This window comes from Dendropsophus ebraccatus, chromosome 7, assembly GCF_027789765.1.
Source record: "Dendropsophus ebraccatus isolate aDenEbr1 chromosome 7, aDenEbr1.pat, whole genome shotgun sequence".
NCBI lineage: Eukaryota > Metazoa > Chordata > Amphibia > Anura > Hylidae > Dendropsophus > Dendropsophus ebraccatus.
The window spans coordinates 28346972-28369111 of NC_091460.1; the positions used below are offsets into that span (position 1 = coordinate 28346972).

The 22140-nt window shown below is 42.6% G+C and overlaps 1 protein-coding gene across 1 annotated transcript in view; it reads left to right on the forward strand.

Moving 5' to 3' along the window:
* The window catches only part of LOC138796535 (uncharacterized), a 57284-nt gene that overhangs the window by 5103 nt on the left and 30041 nt on the right, over window positions 1-22140 (forward strand). The window contains exon 3 of the mRNA XM_069976143.1: window positions 8473-8933. Within this exon, the coding sequence (XP_069832244.1) occupies window positions 8473-8933 (461 nt within the window). The remainder of the gene's footprint in view (window positions 1-8472; window positions 8934-22140) is intronic.

Below are 22140 nucleotides of genomic sequence, written 5' to 3' on the forward strand. Positions count from 1 at the left end.
AAGTGAGACGGCAAGGACGACAGAGTCTCACTGTAAGCAACTTTATAACTTTACTTGAAAAACGTTTCTTAGTGCAAAATAGTTAGGTGAATTGATAGAAGAAACGGTAAAGTAACAGGTGTCAGGGACCTGATAGGAGGGCCCTTGCCTAATGTACTATATACTCTGCTGGGATGTGGTTGTGTCTCTAGAGTGTTGAAGAAGAATATTATCGTACACACGTATGAATAAGTCTCAGTTATCTCACTTTATCGCCTTCTGCCCCACAGTGTCGGGTTTTCATTCTACTGGGGTAGGACGAGTCCCAGGTCTCCCAGGTCTGGGTGGAGCTGGCTTGTAGTGTCCATCCTATGAAGCTGAGCGTCTTTCAGTAAAGAACGGCTTTCTGGCACTGTGCTCTACTGCAGGTCCAGTCTTGAGTTTGTGTAGCTAGACCTAGTGTTATCTGCAGCTGTTCTGTGTGAGTTTGACATCTAGTGGTTGGAGTAAAGAACCGCGGCCTCCTGTCCTATCCTGTGACACTAGAGTGAGACACTTTTACCAAGTTGTAAGAAGAAAAAGAGAACATGTAGTGGGACATACCAGAATATCACCATACAACAAAATACTAGCACAAAGTACTACAATGCTGCAAAAAGGCACCATATAGTAGTGACTACACATCAAAATGTAGAAACCTCAGGATACTATAACACCGGCAATACAGGACCCAGCAGTTTAAGTAAGGTGTCCCACAACAGATTTTTTGGTGTTGGTGGTGCTCAGCTGTGCATATAGTCCATAGAAATAATAAAAGAAGAAAGTGCTTGCGGCACTCACCATGAATACACCTTTATGGTGCGTTCACACCTACAGGATCTGCAGCTGATTTTCTGCAGCAGATTTCATTTAAATAACTGAACACAGCATCAAATCTGCTGCAGATCTGCTGCAGATCCTGTAGGTGTGAACGCACCCTTACTGCATAAAACGCATAGCAGGACAAACGAGGAGCGCTCCTTTACTGGCCTACGTCCATTTCACACCCTCCAGCGCTTAGTAAAGGCCTTGACAAAGCAACAAAATGCCAGACTATAACAGCGATAAATGTGACCATATACGAGACAACGCAGCAAAACATCACCATATACTTTACATGTAATAAACACCATCCCACTGTATACTACTGAAATAACGCCACAACATCACAGTACACAAGTCACCATATACAAAGCATCTCAAAAAATGGCCGGCTGTGTGGGTGCTCGAGGAAAAGACAACTTGTAAACTTGAGAAAGGTTCATGGGAACTCAAGGAGTCACTGATGTGTGTGCAGGGGGAGGCTTTCTATTCACCCACTGCTATAAAAGCAAAGTGTTGAGAAAGTAAAAGGTTCCTCCTACCTATGATAGAAAGGTGTCTGGACACAAAAGGCATCACAGATTAATAAGTGTGGGACTATGACCTATACTGACCCCTGGCCACCAAGGAAAGGGTCTACAACGGGCACATGGGCATCAGAATTATCATGAAGCAATGGAAGAAGTTGACCTGGTTTGACAAATCATATTTCCCATCATGTGGGTAACCATGGGTGTCAAGTACCTGGACAGGAGATGGCACCAGGATGCACTATGGGAAGAAGACAAGCCGGCGGGGGCAGTGTGATGGCCAATGTTCTGCTAGGGACCTTGTGTCCTGGCATCATACGGATCAATCTACTGATTCATTGTACAGGCCAAGGCCTCCTCTTCATGGCAGCGGCCTCTATTAATAAGATAATGCCCTGGGGGCCACACTGCAGACATTAGTCAGGTATGAGGAACAAGACAAGGAGATTAAGGTGGGAACTTCAAAATCTCCAGATCTCAATCCAATGGATCGTCTGTGGGATATGCTGGAGAAACGAGTCCAATCCACGGAGGCCGCACCAGACAGCGCTCAGGATCGGCTGCTAATTTCTTGGTACATACTGTATACCACATAACCCCTTCACAGGTCTTGTGGGGTCCAGGCCTGAATGGGTAGGATTAACCGGTATATAGAAATATCTAAGGCAGCATTCTATATGGAAAATGCAAGAATCTGAACTCTTATCCATTCATTCTATACTGAAAACTTATTTCCTACTCATTCTTTTTTTTTTATTGGACTGAATACCAGTGCCAAATGGATCAAGAAGACTTCCAATTACCTTTTGCATTCATTGAATTAAGATTGTGCCATAGGATCCATTACCTGCATTATAGGAAACCACAGATCATGATTTAAAGTGCTAAACAAAATAAATGCAATTTTAAATTTTTTACAAATTTAAAGAAATCAGTAGTTTTAGTATTTCCCAATAAATGTTCAGACAGGAACAGATGAGCTGAGGTTGGATACTTGGATAATCTTCCGTCTCTCCCAACAGATGTAGACTGTAAATAGCAGACCACCCCACCACCACCGCCCCCAGGAAGGATTTCTTTGTACCATAATCAAAAGAGTGAATAGGTCATCCATCCTAAGGCACTGATGCTTCTGTCTGATTGAATTAAAGTGTTATTAGAGAGCATCCTCTTAAAGGAGCAGTAACCATAAAGCCATCACCTTATAATATAGGAAGCAGTGTGATAAGAGGATAAGCATGTGGACATCAGGGCTAGTGATTTCCCTCTTTTATGCCATCAAAGAACAGCAGAGTCAGAGATGTCTGATATCAGGAAACAATAGCCTGTATTTATCTATTGTGAAAATGTAGGTTGAAACGTTTATGTAGCCCCACCCAAAAGTGGTGGGATGGGGACTGGATATCGAGGTGTTTGCAGGGGTAGCAATAAATGTTTTGATGATGTCTTTTACGTCAACAATACATAAATATAAGTCGGCTGACGTCAAGGGATGAATTGAGCGGACTCAGGAGCTGAGCCATTGAGGTCGGCTACTATGTGTAGCCGACCCCAAAGCTAATGACTGACACTAGCGATAGACCAGTGGCAGTCATTAATACCTTACACCACCTTGTAATTATATTGAATGGTTTGAATGACAGTTGCTGAACCAGTCAGGTGTCCAATCGGCACCTCTGCAACATAATTGTGGGGTGCCAATGGGTCGCTTAGCAAGAACAGGGTCCATACTTACCTTCCAATGCTGCCAAAGAGTCTCTGCTGATAGAGTCTGGCTCAGCCAGAAAAGGGAATCATAAAACAATCCCAACCATATCTATTTATAACCTATTTTATAAATAAATAATAAGTATACAGGACACCATAGCCTAAAAGATCTAAGTTAAACTCCAGCCTGGTATCAGATAAGTGAACTGAATTGGGCCAATACAGGCCAGGCCCGTTTAGGGTCCGGGTTGGCAATCTGGAGAGGAGACTTGCGCCCAGAGGGTACCCTAAACAAATGATGAAGGATGCCTATAATAGAGCATCCAATCAGGACAGATCCATTCTATTATGTCCTAGTAGGAAAAAGGAGAGACAAGGTGAAAAACGTTTTACTTTTGTATTCCAAAACTCCCCTTTAAATGACACGATTAGAGCTGCCATGTGCCGACTCTGGCCCCTGTTGGAGAACGATCCTGACCTAGGTGAGATTGCATCCAGCAAACCCTGCATCACATATAGGAGGAATAGTACCCTGGGTGATGTTTTAAATAAGGGTGTTCAGCAGGATAAACAGTCCAATTGGTTACCAGCTTCGTTGCCACAGGGTAACCATAAATGCGGCCAATGCAACTATTGTTCGCAGTTTATGAATGTGGCATATACTCAGTTAGGAGGCAAGGATTGCTATGTCCGTGATTTCATTACTTGCAAATCTAATTATGTCGTGTATGCCATAGTGTGTCCATGTAAGCGTTTTTATGTGGGGAAGACATAACATCCCTTGTGGAAAAGGTATAAGGAGCACATGTACTCCATAAAAACAGGAAAAGGAATCCCACACTAAAAAGACCACATATGCTGGGAGCATGGAGGCAATACCAGACAGATTAGATTCCTTGGACTGGAGAGGGTTAACCCTAGACAGGATGGGAGGGATCGTCACCAGGTCTTGTTGCAAAAGGAGTCCTTGTGGATATCAGCCCTGGAAGCTACTGGCCCGTTAGGGCTTAATGAAAGAAACAATTTGAGTGTCTTTTTATAAGACTTTGTAACGTTGTTATATGGTTTGTTATTTAAAGTCACGTGCACGCACCTGTACATAAGTCACACCCTTTCCTGTTACTGACACGTACTCCTTGCCGAGAAGATAGGCTTCGTGCCAGAAACGTATGTCGCTTAGGAGACACGTCTGTACCCCCCTTATCCCCTCCCTGCACCATCGTGACAACCAATAAAGTGAAATCTGCTATCGAGTATCAGTGAGTGCTGGATTCTCTCTTTTATACCTCATTATAACTTATTATATGTTGCTGCCCATGGTGAGACTAACAATCCCTTCCATACTTGTTATTATCTATTCAGTCTCCTTTCCCCAGTTCTCAGCTGCTGCTTTCTGGTGAAGACACAGAAATCTGCGTGTGAGCCTCTCTCTCTGTCTCCCCCCTCTCCCTTCTGAGACAGCTGATGTTAACAAGTCCCTGACTGGCTTTATCAGCATTGCTGCTGTAAAACTCTACCTATTTCCTTCGGTTCATGGTTTCTGCTCAGACTTACAGTACATGCTAAGTTTTAGACTAGAGTTTCCATAGGGATTGTTGTAGGAAATGTGAGGCTTAGGGATGTCTGGCATTATGCTTAGTGTTCAGAAAAGATTAGGGATCAGAAGCTAGGGCTGGTTCTTTGTACTTTGTCCTGTCTGCCATCATCTTTATTTGTTTGTGCCATCACCGATTCCACCATTGTGTTTCATGTCATTTATTGTTTAATTGGTTTTATTATTCTTGTTACGTCTCAATATTGATACATAGCTGTATGTTTTTGTTTTTATTAATTTATTTTTTACCTGTCCGCTTCTCATACAGCTTGACCGTACTGTAAGTCCTAGGGATATCTGAGAACTGGGAGCTATAGTTAGAACCCAGGGAAAGTGACTGCTAAAGGTAATGTTCTGGGTAACCCCTTTTTCTATCACTTTAAATCCGGAGCTTATCCCAAGGATGACATCCATACTATTGTCATTTCCCCTCAACACTTCCCTGATCATTACACTTCCTTGTGACCTTATACACTGTATGGACCAGTAAATATTGGGAATATTTCCTTGTAACTTCAGTCTTTTACTCCTTTTAAGACACTGTGTCCTCCCTTTAAGACACACATCCTCGATTAAAACAATATCTTCTATCTAGAACTTGACTAATATGGTACTGTATGCCCCTCCTACCTTCCTATCTAGTTGAGATAGAGAGCATTGCCACACTTTCTCCTCGAAGGAATGGGCAACGTCTTTCACCCTTTGTCACGAATCCTCTATTTCCTGCAAAGCTCAGGAGACCAATTATAAAATCCTAACATGGTGGTTCAAAGTCCCTGCTGTATTACACCCACTATTCCCAACTATCTTAGGCTCGAGGCAGGATAACACATGTAATTGCCCTTATCTTTAGGTATTTTGGGGCTAAAATAGTGGATTTAATTAGAAAACACACACAGGTACCATACCCAATAATCCTGCTGTTTTATTACTTTCCGTAATTTCTGGTGCATCAAAATTTCGATCCCTCTTACTCAGCTTCCTCTTCATTGCTACTAGAAGTAGAATCCCATGGAAGGATCCAGTCCAGAGCATTTATTTAAACTTTTGACATAGACTGGGGATATTTTATATGTTATAAGATTTTGTATAGCCTTTGTATTTCTTCTTTATTCTTTACATGGTTGGTTTGCAGGGTACTATGAAAGCACTGTAGCAAGGAAGGGGTTACACCAAGAACTAAACAGCAAAGATGATATTGTAACACTATGGACAGAAAGCAGTGGGTATATACACAAGGGCCAGCTGCTCAGAGCTTTATGGGTTGTCAGATGAGGGGGAAACCTTAATTTACCTTTCATGTACAGTATGCATCATTTTCAGTAAGCAGACTAACTCAGTTTGCAGGAACATAGCCCAGGCATATTTTTCTGACTTGCTTATTATTGACTAATTCATGCTATGTTTATGTATCAATACTAATTCTATGCCATCTGTATGGATGTTCCACTAAAGGTAACTCTGTCAGGTATCATATTCTGAGATGAAGGGTGCCTTTCCACACTATCACCACTTGGTGTCTCACTCTCCCTATCTGCTGTGCACAGCTGAAGGTAAAAGGTTAACTTTGCTTTGTTCGCTGTTCTTTTTCAGCCAATCACTGGTGCAGGTACCACACACACTTCTGACCTATTACACTTCTTCTTTCTCCTCTTTCCAGTATGTTCCCCATCATAGGAAGTTAGACTGGGTCACCTCTATATAAGTGTGTTAGTTCCTGGTGGGAGAGTCTTCTTTAGTGGAAGGTGGAGATAGCAAGATAAAGAGAAAGAGTTCCTGCTGCAGTTGTAACCAGGGCCTGGCCCAGGGCCAGAGCCCTTGTCAGGAACCACCCCACCTACAGATTCTTTATGAGCGACTTTAAGAAAGATATGATGCAGTTCTAAGCCCAAAGGTGGGGTAACTGTCACCTGGGTTTAACCTTACCTACACCAGGGATTCTTCTAAAAAGTCAGGACAATCTCAGGAAGTCAGAGGTTGATCTGCAGTGGAACAAAGAGCCTAAGCTGACATGTTGCACTTATACTTGCTTGGCCTTCTTGGGTAATCTTGAGAGATTAGCTTTGCCCACTAGTTCAAGCCTGGGTCTCATGCTACCAAACCTGACACTTGCTAGACTTTCTTGGGAAAAAAGGCAGTCTTCTGTGTGGCCCAGGGTAATATTGACTATTACTGTAAAGGGTAATAATGACCACTGTCTGGCAGTTAGAGAGTGCCAGTGGTGCCAGCACATAATATTGGTAATTGTCCAGCAGTGAAGCAGTTAACAGGCAGATGTGTGCTGTGCATGCTGGGACAAAGGGGAGGAGCTCAGAAGGATCTTGTGTGGAGATTCAGTCAGAGTCTGTGAGTCAGTGTGTGTGCTATGAGGTAAAAAGAAGCAGGATTCTGTTGTGTGAAAAAGACAGAAATGAACAAGAGATCCTGTTGTACTGTGAGGTAAAAACACACAGAGAAAGTCAGATTTATTTAACCCCTTAAGGTCAAAGCCAATTTTCGTTTTTGCGCTTTTGCTTTTTCCATTTTATGTTTAAAAGTCCATAGCGCTTGCATTTTTTCACCTAGAGACTTATATGAGTGCTTATTTTTTGCGAAACCAATTGTACTTTGCAATTACAGGCATAATTTTTCCATAAAATATGTTGTGAAACCGGAAAAAAATCATTTGCGCTGTCAAATTGAAAAAAAAACCGAATTTGTTTTGATTTCGGGGAGTTTTGCATTTACGCCGTTCGCCCTATGGTAAAACTGACTTGTTATGCATGTTCCTCAAGTCGTTACGATTACAACGATATATAACATGTATAACTTATATTGTATCTGATGGCCTGTAAAAAATTCAAACCATTGTTAACAAATATATGTCACTTAAAATCGCTCCATTCCCAGGCTTATAGCGCTTTTATCCTTTGGTCTATGGGGCTGTGTGAGGTGTCAGTTTTTGCGCCATGATGCATTCTTTCTACCGGTACCTTGATTGCGCATATACGACTTTTTGATCGCTTTTTATTACATTTTTTCTGGATTTGATGCAACCAAAAATGCGCAATTTTGCACTTTGGGATTTTTTTGCGCTTACGCCGTTTACCGTGCGAGATCAGGAATGTGATTAATTAATAGTTCGGGCGATTACGTGTGCGGTGATACTAAATATGTTTATTAATTTATTTATTTATTAATTTATATTTATAAAATGGGAAAAGGGGGGTGATTTGGACTTTTATTAGGGGAGGGGATTTTTTATTAATAAAAACACTTTTTTACTTTTTTTTTTACATACACTAGAAGCCCCCCTGGGGGGCTTGTATATACATAGCACTGATCTCTCATAGAGATCAATGCTGTGTATATACACAGCAAAGATCCATTAGATCGGTCATAGATTGCTATGGCCTGCTGCAGGCCACAGCAATCTATTGCCGAGCCAGGATCAGCGTCATTCCGACGCTGAGGCCCAGCACGGGCAGAAGAACAGATCTCCCCCCCGCGATCGCATCGCGGGGGGAGATCCGTGCCACTAGACACCAGGGATGCACGGAGGAAAGCACTTCAATGCAGCTGTCAGGTTTGACAGCTGCATTGAAGGGCTTAATTAGCCGGCGCGGCAACGGGACCCGCGCCGGCTAATAGAGGCACTGCCCGGCTGCAGATTGCAGCCGGGATCGGTGCCGTTCAGAGCGGGGTCCCGGCGGGACCCCGCTATGAACACCCCCTGCGGCACCATGACGTATCAGATACGTCATGGGTCGCTAAGGGGTTAAAGAGCCAGAAAATAACATTACAGACCAAGTTTTACCACAGAGAGAGACGAGGATTTACCACAGAGAGAGAGACCAGGATTTACCACAGAGAGAGAGACCAGGATTTACCACAGAGAGAGAGACCAGGATTTACCACAGAGAGAGAGACCAGGATTTACCACAGAGAGAGACCAGGATTTACCACAGGGAGAGAGACCAGGATTTACCACAGAGAGAGACCAGGATTTACCACAGAGAGAGAGAGAGACCAGGATTTACCACAGAGAGAGAGACCAGGATTTACCACAGAGAGAGACCAGGATTTACCACAGAGAGAGACCAGGATTTACCACAGAGAGAGAGAGACCAGGATTTACCACAGAGAGAGAGACCAGGATTTACCACAGAGAGAGACCAGGATTTACCACAGAGAGAGAGAGACCAGGATTTACCACAGAGAGAGAGGCTCCAGCCCAGTGGGAAGCAGCAGAGGGTGTTACAGGATAGGACTGATAAATACAGGTACCTGAGACATATCCTCCCTATGTGAAGAATCATTTCAGCATTGTCTCACTCTGATGTTTATGGCTGATGGCGTTTTACTGTATGCAGGGCCACCATCAGGAATTTCTGGGCCCCATACACTCAAAGTGTCTGGGCCCCCCATTAACAAAAAATCCGGGACATATCTTTGACTGATGTCTCTGGTACGGTGTGCAGACGCAGCTGCCTATAGAGGATTGGGTTTAATTCGATATGTCCCACACCAGACTAGTTCTACCCAATCTCCCAGCAGCACCTGCGTCTGAACACCACTCCAGAAACATCAACTTTGTAACAGGTACCCTTTAAAGTGTACCTGTTACTTAAAAAAAAAACTTGACATGTTATAGAGACATATCAAAAGTTTTGATCGGTCTGGGTCCGAGTATTCAGACCCATACCAATCAGGAGAAGACTGCTGCAGTGCATCCTCTCCCCCGCTCTGTGTAATATAAAAAAGACACCATAGACGACTAACATTATAAGCCTGTTTTTGTGTTTTTTTCAAACACAGAGCGGGAGTGACTGTGCTGCAGTCGTCCCCAAAAAACAACTTTGAAAAACCATATGTAAATTACCCCATGTAGTCATGTGGGCGGCCCTCAGTGGCGAAGTAGTCATGGTTCACACAAAAATATCTTCTCTATTTACACCTGTAATTTCCCGAGTGACGTCATTGCTGGGTAAAATAACAGACTGACAAAATATCCTGGCTTACCATGAAGAGATGACCCCCATTATAATAACACACATACATGGTATACACACAGCACATACCATATATATTACATACATCATATACACACAACACACATGCCACATATATTACATACATCGTATACACACACAACACACACTGTATATAAGACATACATCATATACACAAAACTTACACTGTATATATTACATACATCATATACACACAACACATACCATATATATTACATACATTTTATACACACAACTTACACTGTATATATTACATACATCATATACACACACAACACACATTGTATATATTACATACATCATATACACACAACACACACTGTATATATTACATACATCATATACACACACACTATATATATTACATACATCATATACACACAACTTACACTGTATATATTACATACATCATATACACACAACGTACACTGTATATATTACATACATCATATACACACAACACATACCATATATATTACATACATCATATACACACAACACATACCATATATATTACATACATCATATACACACAACACACACCGTATATATTACATACATCATATACACACAACACACACTGTATATATTACATACATCATATACACACAACACACACTGTATATATTACATACATCATATACACACAACTTACACTGTATATATTACATACATCATACACACACACAAAACACACTGTATATATTACATACATCATATACACACAACACACACTTTAAACAGATATGAACACACGTATGTACATTTTATATTTACATCCATCATACATAGGGCCACTTCTAGCTTTTTTGGTGCCTGAGGTTAAAATTAAAATGATGTTCTGCAGCAACTGAAGTGTGTATTATGATGTTCTGCTGCAGCTGAAGTGTGTATTATGATGTTCTGCTGCAGCTGAAGTGTGTATTATGATCTGCAGCAGCTGAGGTGTATGATGAGGCTCTGCAGCAGCTGAAGTGTGTATTATGATCTGCAGCAGCTAAGGTTTATGATGAGGTTCTGCAGCAGCTGAGGTGTAGCATGATAATCTGCAGGAGCTAAGGTTCATGATGAGGTTCTGCAGCAGCTAAGTTTTATGATGAGGTTCTGCAGCAGCTGAGGTGTATGATGAGCTGCAGCAGCTGAGGTGTATGATGATGTTCTGCAGCAGCTGAGGTGTGTGATGTTCTGCAGCAGCTGAGGTGTATGATGATGTTCTGCAGCAGCTGAGGTGTATGATGATGTTCTGCAGCAGCTGAGGTGTGTTATGAGGTTCTGCTGCAGCTCAGGTGTATTATGATGTTCTGCAGCTTAGGTGTGTTATGAGGTTCTGCCGCAGCTGAGGTGTGTATTATGAGGTTCTGCAGCAGCTCAGGTGTATTATGATGTTCTGCAGCAGCTGAGGTGTAGGATGAGGTTCTGCAGCAGCTGAGGTGTATGATAAGGTTCTGCAGCAGCTCAGGTGTATTATGATGTTCTGCAGCAGCTCAGGTGTATTATGACGTTCTGCAGCAGCTCAGGTGTATTATGAAGGTAAGCAGACAGCATACTACACCTCAGCTGCTGCAGAGCCTCATCATACACCTCAGCTGCTGCAGAACATCATAATACAGCTCAGCTGCTGCAAAACATCATAATACACCTGAGCTGCTGCAGAGTCTCATCATAAACCTCAGCTGCTGCAGAGCCTTATCATACACCTCAGCTGCTGCAGAGCCTTATCATAAACCTCAGCTGCTGCAGAGCCTTATCATACACCTCAGCTGCTGCAGAGCCTCATCATACAACTCAGCTGCTGCAGAGCCTAATCATACACCTCAGCTGCTGCATAACATAATACACACCTCAGCTGCTGCAGAGCCTCATCATATACCTCAGCTGCTGCAGAGCCTTATCATACACCTCAGCTGCTGCAGAGCCTCATCATACAACTCAGCTGCTGCAGAGCCTCATCATACACCTCAGCTGCTGCATAACATAATACACACCTCAGCTGCTGCAGAGCCTCATCATACACCTCAGTTGCTGCATAACATAATGCACACCTCAGCTGCTGCAGAGCCTCATCATACACCTCAGCTGCTGCATAACATAATACACCTCAGCTGCTGCAGAACCTCATCATACACCTCAGCTGCTGCAGAACATAATACACACCTCAGCTGCTGCAGAACCTCATCATATACCTCAGCTGCTGCATAACATAATACACACCTCAGCTGCTGCAGAGCCTCATCATACACCTCAGCTGCTGCATAACATAATACACACCTCAGCTGCTGCAGAACCTCATCATACACCTCAGCTGCTGCAGAACTTCATATTACACCTCAGCTGCTGCAGAACCTCATACTAGTGCACAAGGAGATATGCTGCAGCACCAGCCTCCCGACACAACTCCCAGCATACCTTCTTGTGCACTACAACTCCCAGCATACCTTCTTGTGCACTACAACTACAAGCATACCTTTTTGTGCACAAAGAGGTATGCTGGGAGTTGCTGTACCACTGTACCAGCCATCCCTGGGGGGAGATGAAGGGCCACTGCAATGGCGGGTCCTAGGGAGAGGATGGGGGGCAGGACCATATACTGTAAAACAGCCGACACAAGTGTTCGCTAAGTGCCGACTATTTAAAGTTGGGGCCATTGGGAGCGGAGAGTGGGCCGGGCAGCGAAGGTGACACTAATGGGCAAGGGTCGCACAGAGAACATGGCCGTCGCTTAGCAAGCCGCCTGATGTGTTCTCTGTACTAATACTTTTATGTTAAACTGCGCTATTATGTAGCTTAATATGAACTATCGAATACCAGGAAATCTGTGTATCAAACCATTTTTTTCCTGGATAGCGATGCTGCAGAACCTCATCATACACCTCAGCTGCTGCAGAGCATCACACACCTCAGCTGCTGCAGAACCTCATCATACACCTCAGCTGCTGCAGAACATCACACACCTCAGCTGCTGCAGAACCTCATCATACACCTCAGCTGCTGCAGAACATCGCACACCTCAGCTGCTGCAGAACCTTATCATACACCTCAGCTGCTGCAGAACATCACACACCTCAGCTGCTGCAGAACCTTATCATACACCTCAGCTGATGCAGAACCTCATCATAAACCTCAGCTGCTGCAGAACCTTATCATACACCTCAGCTGCTGCATAACATCACACACTTCAGCTGCTGCACAACCTTATCATACACCTCAGCTGCTGCAGAACCTCATCATACACCTCAGCTGCTGCAGAACCTCATCATACACCTCAGCTGCTGCAGAACCTTATCATACACCTCAGCTGCTGCACAACCTTATCATACACCTCAGCTGCTGCAGAACATCACACACCTCAGCTGCTGCACAACCTTATCATACACCTCAGCTGCTGCAGAACATCACACACCTCAGCTGCTGCACAACCTTATCATACACCTCAGCTGCTGCAGAACATCATAATATACCTCAGCTGCTGCAGAACATCATAATGCACACCTCTCAGCTGCTGCAGAACCTCATCATACACCTCAGCTGCTGCAGAACCTCATCATACACACATCTCAGCTGCTGCAGAACATCATAATACACACCTCTCAGCTGCTGCAGAACCTCATAATACACACATCTCAGCTGCTGCAGAACCTCATAATACACACATCTCAGCTGCTGCAGAACATCATAATACACACCTCTCAGCTGCTGCAGAACTTCATAAGCCTCTCTCTTTATAAAGAACCAAGCATCATCTTGTTAAGGTTAAATTTATATGTTGACCTCTCTCTATGGAGAGAAGCCAAAAACCCAGGTAAAGGATGGTTTTTTAATTATATCTAGAGTTGGAATCCTGCAGTATTACCAGCTCGTTACTTATAAGTCATGGACACAGATAAGACAATGTATCATGATTATAAGCCTGGAGAAAATGGCCCAAGTTTTATTATGGTAATCACATTTTATAGACAGATAAAATATAGGGTGGTAACAAATGCTAATAAGGCATAGATGAGGCGGTGCTAGTGATTTAGATATTCAGTCATGCGCAATGGCATCTATATTAGTATTCATTATTATTATTCAAAAAGGTTAAAACAATACATTCTGTGCAATGATACTTTCACATTATTCCCACTGTAACAGACAGGCAACTTTCCTCTGAGAATGGCCTTGGACGCTGATAAACATGTCTCTGAGGGAAATAGTTCTTGAGACAAAACATTCTTTCTAGTGTCATATCAGAAGTTTTCCAAGGTAAGAAATGGTCCAACTATAAGTTAACCCTATCAGGGACTCTCTAATGTGCTGGAGCTTCTGAGCAAGAGGCCTATATATATGTGTAGTCATATAGGTACGGTGCAGGTAGGTAAAATCGTATGGCTGGCCTTATCATTCCCCCATTTGACATCCGTGGAGCATGGATATGGTTCATCACTGGTGGTTGGGTCGTAGCCGGAGGTTTTAAGGACTCTACCCTCAGCCGCAGGTTGATCAAGGGACCACAGGTGAAAACATCCTCCAAGTACTAGTACAGCATCCAACCTCCAGAAATGTCCAGGCGGCACAGATTCAAGAGAACCGATAAGAGAAAGAAAGCATAGTAACATTAGTCTCTTATATGAGGGTGAAGCTTCTTCCTGTTTGTCGAGGTTTTATACGAGAGAAAATACACATGAACACTTTTACTGAAAAACAGATCAGTATTATGCATAAGACCACTTGGAAGAGACCCTGAAGGACTCCCATTAGTTTATGGGCATCACCATAGGATAGACAAAAATAGTACCATACGTTTTATTGAAAGTTATAGATGGCGGAACAAACTTACAGCAGATGTGGTAGTAAGATCTGCAATAACCGAAAGAAAATACTAAACAATGGGTGAGTCTGTACAGTATACATCAATATACAGCTTAGTTACAACAAGACAAATAAAAGCTTATTATCAATACCCAAACTAATATATATATATGACAAATACCTCTCCGGATTTTATCAAAATAACCAAACCTTATTGTCTCATCACTCCTGTCCCTAAGATTTGTCCCTAATCTTGACTACAGATGTAGCCCCCTTCTCTAGGTCCCTTTACCGTAGGACTGCTTTAAAGGTAAGACAATCCTCCGTCCCGAACCTAACTAGTCTCCTGTCACTCCTACGTCTCCCTGTGACACTGAGTGATCAGACAATAAGTTCTTCACTGTATATAACAGATGTGACTCTATCACAAAAACTCTACCACTTAGGCATCATGTGGATATTGGAAAATCACAACAACTAACTTTAAAAAATTTCTGAAAAAGAAAAGTTAAGATGTGAACAAATCTTATCTCATGGCAAAAGCAAAAAATAAAAATTCATTGATACATAAACCAAAAACAGCATAACAGGTAAATGCAATAAAATCTCCACAATGTGACCTACTATGTAACCACTAGATTCACTTATAATAACCAATTAGTGAATTCACAATCTTTAGTACCGGATTCTCAAAATTTCCACTTCTTTTTAGTCTTTTTACGTAATTTTGTACCTAGAAAACATCTTTATGATTAGATCACACAGGAGTAATGACTGGTCGCATGGTCACATCTCTTCCTGTACATAATCATATAGTATAATACATATACCAATAATATGAGGTAACTGGGCGCTTATTACCGATATAATATTTGGATCCTACTGAATTGTCTCTTGTCTGACTGAGATCATCACATATTACACATAAAATAACCACCATAGAAATAAAGCAAAGTGTAAACGATACATCACCTAAGGTTTCAAAGCCTTTTTATGAGAATAATATATCATATGATCCTTTTTGTAATAGTAGCATTGGTATGGATCCTTTATCCTTAAACCCATCTTTTGACTGACAGGCCTCTTTACAGACACTTGGACTCTTGGCCTCAGTTATATCGCTTCTTTTAAGGCCACTAGTATCACCTCAGACATTGGCTTTGTTGTCTCCCATAGTTTTGGCTTGACCTGTAAAGAAGACACCAGTACAGACAAGGACATACCTATATAGGCCACCTGTGGCAGCTGGATGACGTCCACTTACATTCCCTGAAACAGGCAGGAAGATGACAGACTATGCAGACAGGCACTTTACGGTGTTACTTACAGTAGGTTATGACAGGTGTAGATAATACAGCCGTACACAACCCTCTCTTCTATATTTGTTGTCCCCTGGGCCGCCCAATGTGAGGATACTACATCACATTACACATGGCTTCCTTCTGCTGGTTTTGTCAGATAACTTACAGTGGGATACAAGGCTGTCGGCAAATAGTTATTGGATGCCATCTTTACCCTGTACCTTCTCTCCATCCGCTGGTCTCTCAGCTTGTTGCTGATTGTCTCTGGAAAAGACTTAAAAACAAACAGATCCACATCTCCCCTCCACCTGTACACTATGTACGGTTACCTCAGGAAGAGACCGGAAACATCTCCCCCTCCACCTGTATACTATGTACGGTTACCTCAGGAAGAGACCGGAAACATCTCCCCATCCACCTGTACACTATGTACGGTTACCTCAGGAAGAGACCGGAAACCACCGCATCACCAGCTTTATCCATCATCCATCACCCTTTTTGGCATCAGGGTTTGTCAGCGTGAACGTTGCGTCAGCCGCTCTATGGCAGCTTTTCTTCTTCTTTGAACAGTTTTTTTTTTCTACAAGTGTTTTTGGTAAGCCCAGGGACCAAACAAATCTCTAATTTGCCAATTAACCCATAATGGTGGGCTTCATATAGACATCTGCACAGTTACCTTCAACCATCCTACATGTCTCAGTGATTGTCCTCACCTCCAGCTTATGGCAGGAGCGGTTTCTGCAGTGGAACGTCACGCTGCATGGCGGTCACCATATATCCTTGCGTCTTGTGTCATCCATCTTTGAAAAGTCTGGGATAATCTACAATGAAAACTTTTAAACTTTCATTAATATTTGGGCTTTCAATTACATTTTCATCTTTCACAATTTAAAATATCAAACACAATAAGTAACAAAAACATCCTTATTCAAAAATAAAAAATTTGTACGGTGTTTAAAAAAAATTTAAAACATCAAAATTGGCTACTCCATCAAAATGGGCTGCTCCCATTTCCATTCACCTCTATCCCCTCCCCCATTTGAATCTACATCAATAGGCAACAGAGATGCTGGATTCAATGCACTTAACACAAGATATATATATATTGGGGGGGCATAAGGAGTGCAGACTGGAGCCATGGACATGGGTTTGGTTTTTACTAGGGATAAAAGTACATATATATTCATGAGCTAAGTCTGCTATAATCATCACAAAACTGTTACCCCTAAAAATAAAAACATTAAAAAAATTAAATGAATTCGCTGAAATGAATATTCCTTCCATACGCTGCTCTTATCAGTAAACAGAACGCTCTGTGCCTCACTTCTAACCTTGAGCAGTGAGCAGTAAAATCATAGATACAAGAGTTAAAATTTCTTGGAAGTTTTTTTTTTTTTTCTTTTTTTTTCTAACATCCTTGAAGTTACAGAAGATATCAGCGCTGTGCTCTTATGCACCAGACTGTAACCTTGGACAGTGGCACACATACTTATAACTTAGTAGGAAAAAAAACAATTTGCGTAGAACTTATTAGGATAGATGTGTACACATATATACACATATATATATAAAGACTTGTTAAATAAAGTTACATAGAAATATATATTACAGTAGTAAGTTACTACTCCTTAGAAGTATATATATTTTACTATAGTAAACTACTTCTTCTTTGAAATATCATACGTTGGGGACACACACTTAAAGAAAATCTGCTTACAATATATATTGGGATACATATATATACCTACAACCTACTTTTTAAATACAAATGTGTAAGTTACAGTAATAAGTTACTACAGGCTCCTTATACCATTGGGTTCTTAATAAGTGCACAAAATTCTGCGTTTGATCTTTACCAATTATCACTTTTCTCTTGACATTCCTAATAAAACGTACTTTTTCTCTCTGACTCCTCCTACTGACACTTCCGTATACACTAATAGGTCTAATAGACCCAGCTCCTTCAAACAGTCTCATTGCTTTTCCCTCCAACAAACCTTTGTCTAACTTTCTTCACCATCAGGTAATAATATTCATTAATAAATGTGCAAAACAGTTGTTAAACTCTATCGGAGAATCCTGTGCCCGCCCCCTCAGTGACACTAAGCAGTATGGGCGGAGGACAGAAATGCCAGGAGTTAAAATGGCCACCGGACTAGATAACCGGATATAGGGGTGTTGGCTTAGGGCATGGTTTTGAGACGTCACAATTATAATACAGACGTGGATGATATGTGGGAGTGGTTGGCTTTCAGTCGCCATCTTTGAGGGCTGATTACAGAAAAGTGGCGTAGCTAAATAAGCAAATGTTCCACGGTCGGGACAACAGAAAATGATCAACATTTTGTAACACGTAACATACTTCTAAAGGGGAACACCAGCTTAGTAAGACTGGCTGAAATACAGTATAATGTAGGAGCGTACATTACATTACACTAACAGCTCTGATTCTTTTTCCTAACTCTGCTTGCATGTGATCTGCAGCCCTCAGAGCTGGTTGATGACCTTGTACAAAACATAACAAATAACACACAAAAAAAACTTTGTATGCTGCTTCACTACGCAGCATTAATTAACCTCTTCAGCTCTCTCAGTACTGTATCTAGCAATGAGCTGGACTGTTCTCCTTGTCTGAGTACGTGGCTTTGTACTCAGACACTTATATGGCACTATACACTATTTGAGGTTAGGCTTCCCACCTCCACAAAGGCATTGGTCTTACTATCAGGTAAGGGGCACTTTAAATCAAAGTAACTACTTCAACAGCCGACCAAGGGGAAGATTCCTGCAGAACAAAGGGTCTATAAGCCACCATTGGACGTAGGTTGGCTTTTCGCAGGATCTGGGGTTTGTATACAGATATAAACTGGGTACAATGGTGTAACATAATGATGTGGCTTGGGTCTGCCACACACACTACAATATTCTGTCTTATCTAGATATTGTTGGTCACCGGCACATGACATGTCCACCCAGCTGGACCTGTGCTTCCCACCCATTATCCTGAATGTTTTCCTTCTGTCTGACCCTCTGGCTCTCATCTCTCTATCTACTTCCCACCCTCCCCTCTTAGAACTCTAATCCTTGATTCCCCCTTAGGGATAGTACTTCGATTAACCCCTAAGATTCCTGGAAATTCCAAGGACCCATTTGCCCTGCATGTTACATGTAGGTCTGGTTACCTACCCACAAGGCAAAAATAAGTGTGCACAGGAGTGTGAGTGGTTTCCCAGGTGTTGGTCAGAGAGCCAGAGGTTGGTGGGGCTAAGGCATGTATCTGCCTTCATATCAAGCCTCCTAAAGATCTGTTCTAGATCTTGCACTGCATCTTTACATGCCCATCGCTATCTTCCTTAGCTTCACATCAGCTTCACATAAACTTCTTGTGGAGACTGGTGATCCCTTTTTTTTAGAGAATAACTGTCTCATCCTTGCTCAGCTAATCCCTAGGTAGCGTATTGGGGAACGAAACCTAAACCTTAGGTTTTAACAAGCACAGCCGCTATAGGCCCAGCCGTCACAGTGACACACTATGGCGACGCACTACAGCAACCTACTGTCCCTCGTTGCTAATTCCTCCTAGGGGGCAAGGGGGTAAGTCACAGATCTTCTGACCTGCTCTCTACCACAGTACAAGCACAAATAATGGGATCAATACAAGTATTGTTCCCGCTGCTCGAGACAGATATCACTTATCAGGAACCCGTTCACTCCAAAAGTTATGTGCCTGCTGTCTGTGACCTCGCAGCTGTTCTCGATGCCATGCTGTATTACAAGGGTTAAGCATTAATCACAGCCTCCCCGTAAGGACGCAGAAGTGATCATGTTCGGCAATCCCTTTCCTTAATTCAGCATAAATACAGCAACAGCTTATCTCAATCACACAACAGTTTGCGACGGCAATGCAGCACTTTAACCTTGTCCTATCCTGGGTTACAGAGTTCTTTGTCTAACAATTAGACTCAGCTTTACAAACATATATAGAGAACACAGGTGACGGGAATCTCATTAGATCCGTTCCCCTGAGGCACAGATAGTACGTAAGAAAGGAAAGTCTTTCTTACCTGGCCAGTTATATCTGCGCGTCCGATGACGGATAAATCACCACATCCCGTCTGTCTGCGTTCTAGTTTGCAAGAGGCTGAGTCCCTGTTCGGGCGCCAAATGTTAAGGTTAAATTTATATGTTGACCTCTCTCTATGGAGAGAAGCCAAAAACCCAGGTAAAGGATGGTTTTTTAATTATATCTAGAGTTGGAATCCTGCAGTATTACCAGCTCGTTACTTATAAGTCATGGACACAGATAAGACAGAGTGAGGAGGGGGCCCTGCTTGTGTCTTCTCTCAGCTCTGCTCCTGATAGTGAGCGTCTGACAGACAGCAGGAGCAATGTGTGTGTGTGTGTGTGTGTGCAGTACAGTTGCAGTACAGTTTGGGGGGGGGGGGGAGTGAGGAGGGGGCCCTGCTTGTGTCTTCTCTCAGCTCTGCTCCTGATAGTGAGCGTCTGACAGACAGCAGGAGCAATGTGTGTGTGTGTGTGTGTGTGCAGTACAGTTGTGAGGAGCTTCAGCGGGCCCCCTGAATTCTAGTTTGGGCCCGGGCCCCATACAACTGTACTGCCAATACTGCCCTGATGGCGGCCCTGACTGTATGGATAATGTACCAGAATAAAACCTGTTTAACCTCACTACAATGGAGTCTGCCTAACAAGTGTGCTAGAGAGAAGATACACTTAGGAGACCTGACACAGCACCCCATTCAATTCCCTCAGAATCCCAAAGAACTCACAACACCACAAGCTGCCATATAGTAAGAGTGGTGTGTGGATAACAATTCTGGTGGAGATTATGAGAGGAATCTGAAGCCTAAGGGGGACAGCATTCAGCATAACCTGGGATACAACAGCCACATTGAGACACAGGGTAACCCAGTTATATCTGCAGCACACAGAAAATGTCAGCATAAGCCAGCATGTTCACTCAGTCTTGAAGAGACAGTACACCATCCAACAATACAGTAGAACTGTGTTTAAAGTAAACAAATAGATCTCCAACCATGGATGTGGAGGGACACATCAATAAGGTCAGTAAGTTGGGCAGCACGGCGGCTCAGTGGTTAGCACTGTAGCCTTGCAGCACTGGAGTCCCACCAAGGGCAACATCTGCAAAGAGTTTGTATGTTCTCTCCGTGTTTGCGTGGGTTTCCTCCGGGTACTCCGGTTTCCTCCCACACCCAAAACATACAGATGGGTGGATTTAGATTGTAAGCCCTATTGGGGACAGGGAGCAATAATTGGCAAAACTATGTGAAGTGCTGTGGAATCTGTGAGCGCTATACAAATAAAAGCATTATTATTATTATTATTATTATTATTATTATTATTATTATTATTAAAGTGTCACTGTCGTGAATTTTTTTTTTTGCAGAAATCAATAGTCCAGGCGATTTTAAGAAACTTTGTAATTGGGTTTATTATCCAAAAAATGCATTTTTATCATGAAAAAGCAGTTTGAAGCTCTCCCCCCTGTCTTCATTGTTCTCCTATGGAGAGAGCTAAAGAAAAGACCAAAACAGGACAACAAAGAGTTAATCTACAAATCCCTCACTCGTTATCTGTTCTGACCATCACCAGTGACCTGTCTGAGCTCAGATTACAGCTGTCACCCAGCTCCGTGCCTGTAATCCTCTGTTATCTGCTTTCTGCTGCCGGCTAACTCCCTCCTTCCTCCTCCCCCCTCCCCTCTCCCTAGAGCAGACAGGGTACGTCTCCTGCAACAAGTCACAATTTTCAGATTTTTCAGAGTGGATGAAAAAGAGGAAGGAGGGGGGGACCTGGGAAAAGGCTTTTTACATGCAGATAATGGCAGATTTGGCTAATAAACCCAATTACAAAGTTTCTTAAAATCGCCTGGACTATTGATTTCTGCAAAAAAAAAAAATACGACAGTGACTCTTTAAGTTGCTGCTGCAGTTGTCCTATGCAGAACTGGGGACAGTTGCCAGATTCATGAAGCTACCAGAGGAGCATCTTGCTCAGGCGCATAATCGCCGACAGCTTTTGGCAGCCTTGAACCGATTATTGGATGAGTTGGAGGACAGTCAGGAGGAGGACACTCTATTGGTATTTCTTCAGAGACTAACTCAATTTATTGACAGTGTGCAGGCTGTGGAACCAGAATCAGTACAGGGGACAGAAAGTCAGGTATCTCCCTAACAGACTCAGCTGCAGGAGTTAAAAGAACAATTCCTTGCCTTACAAAAGACAGTACAGGAATCAGCTAAGACATTTGTGAAGGTGATTAGTGCTGACAAATTTCCATGTTCCCCCAAGACAGAAGTACCAGTAAAGATGACCAGTTCAGAGATATC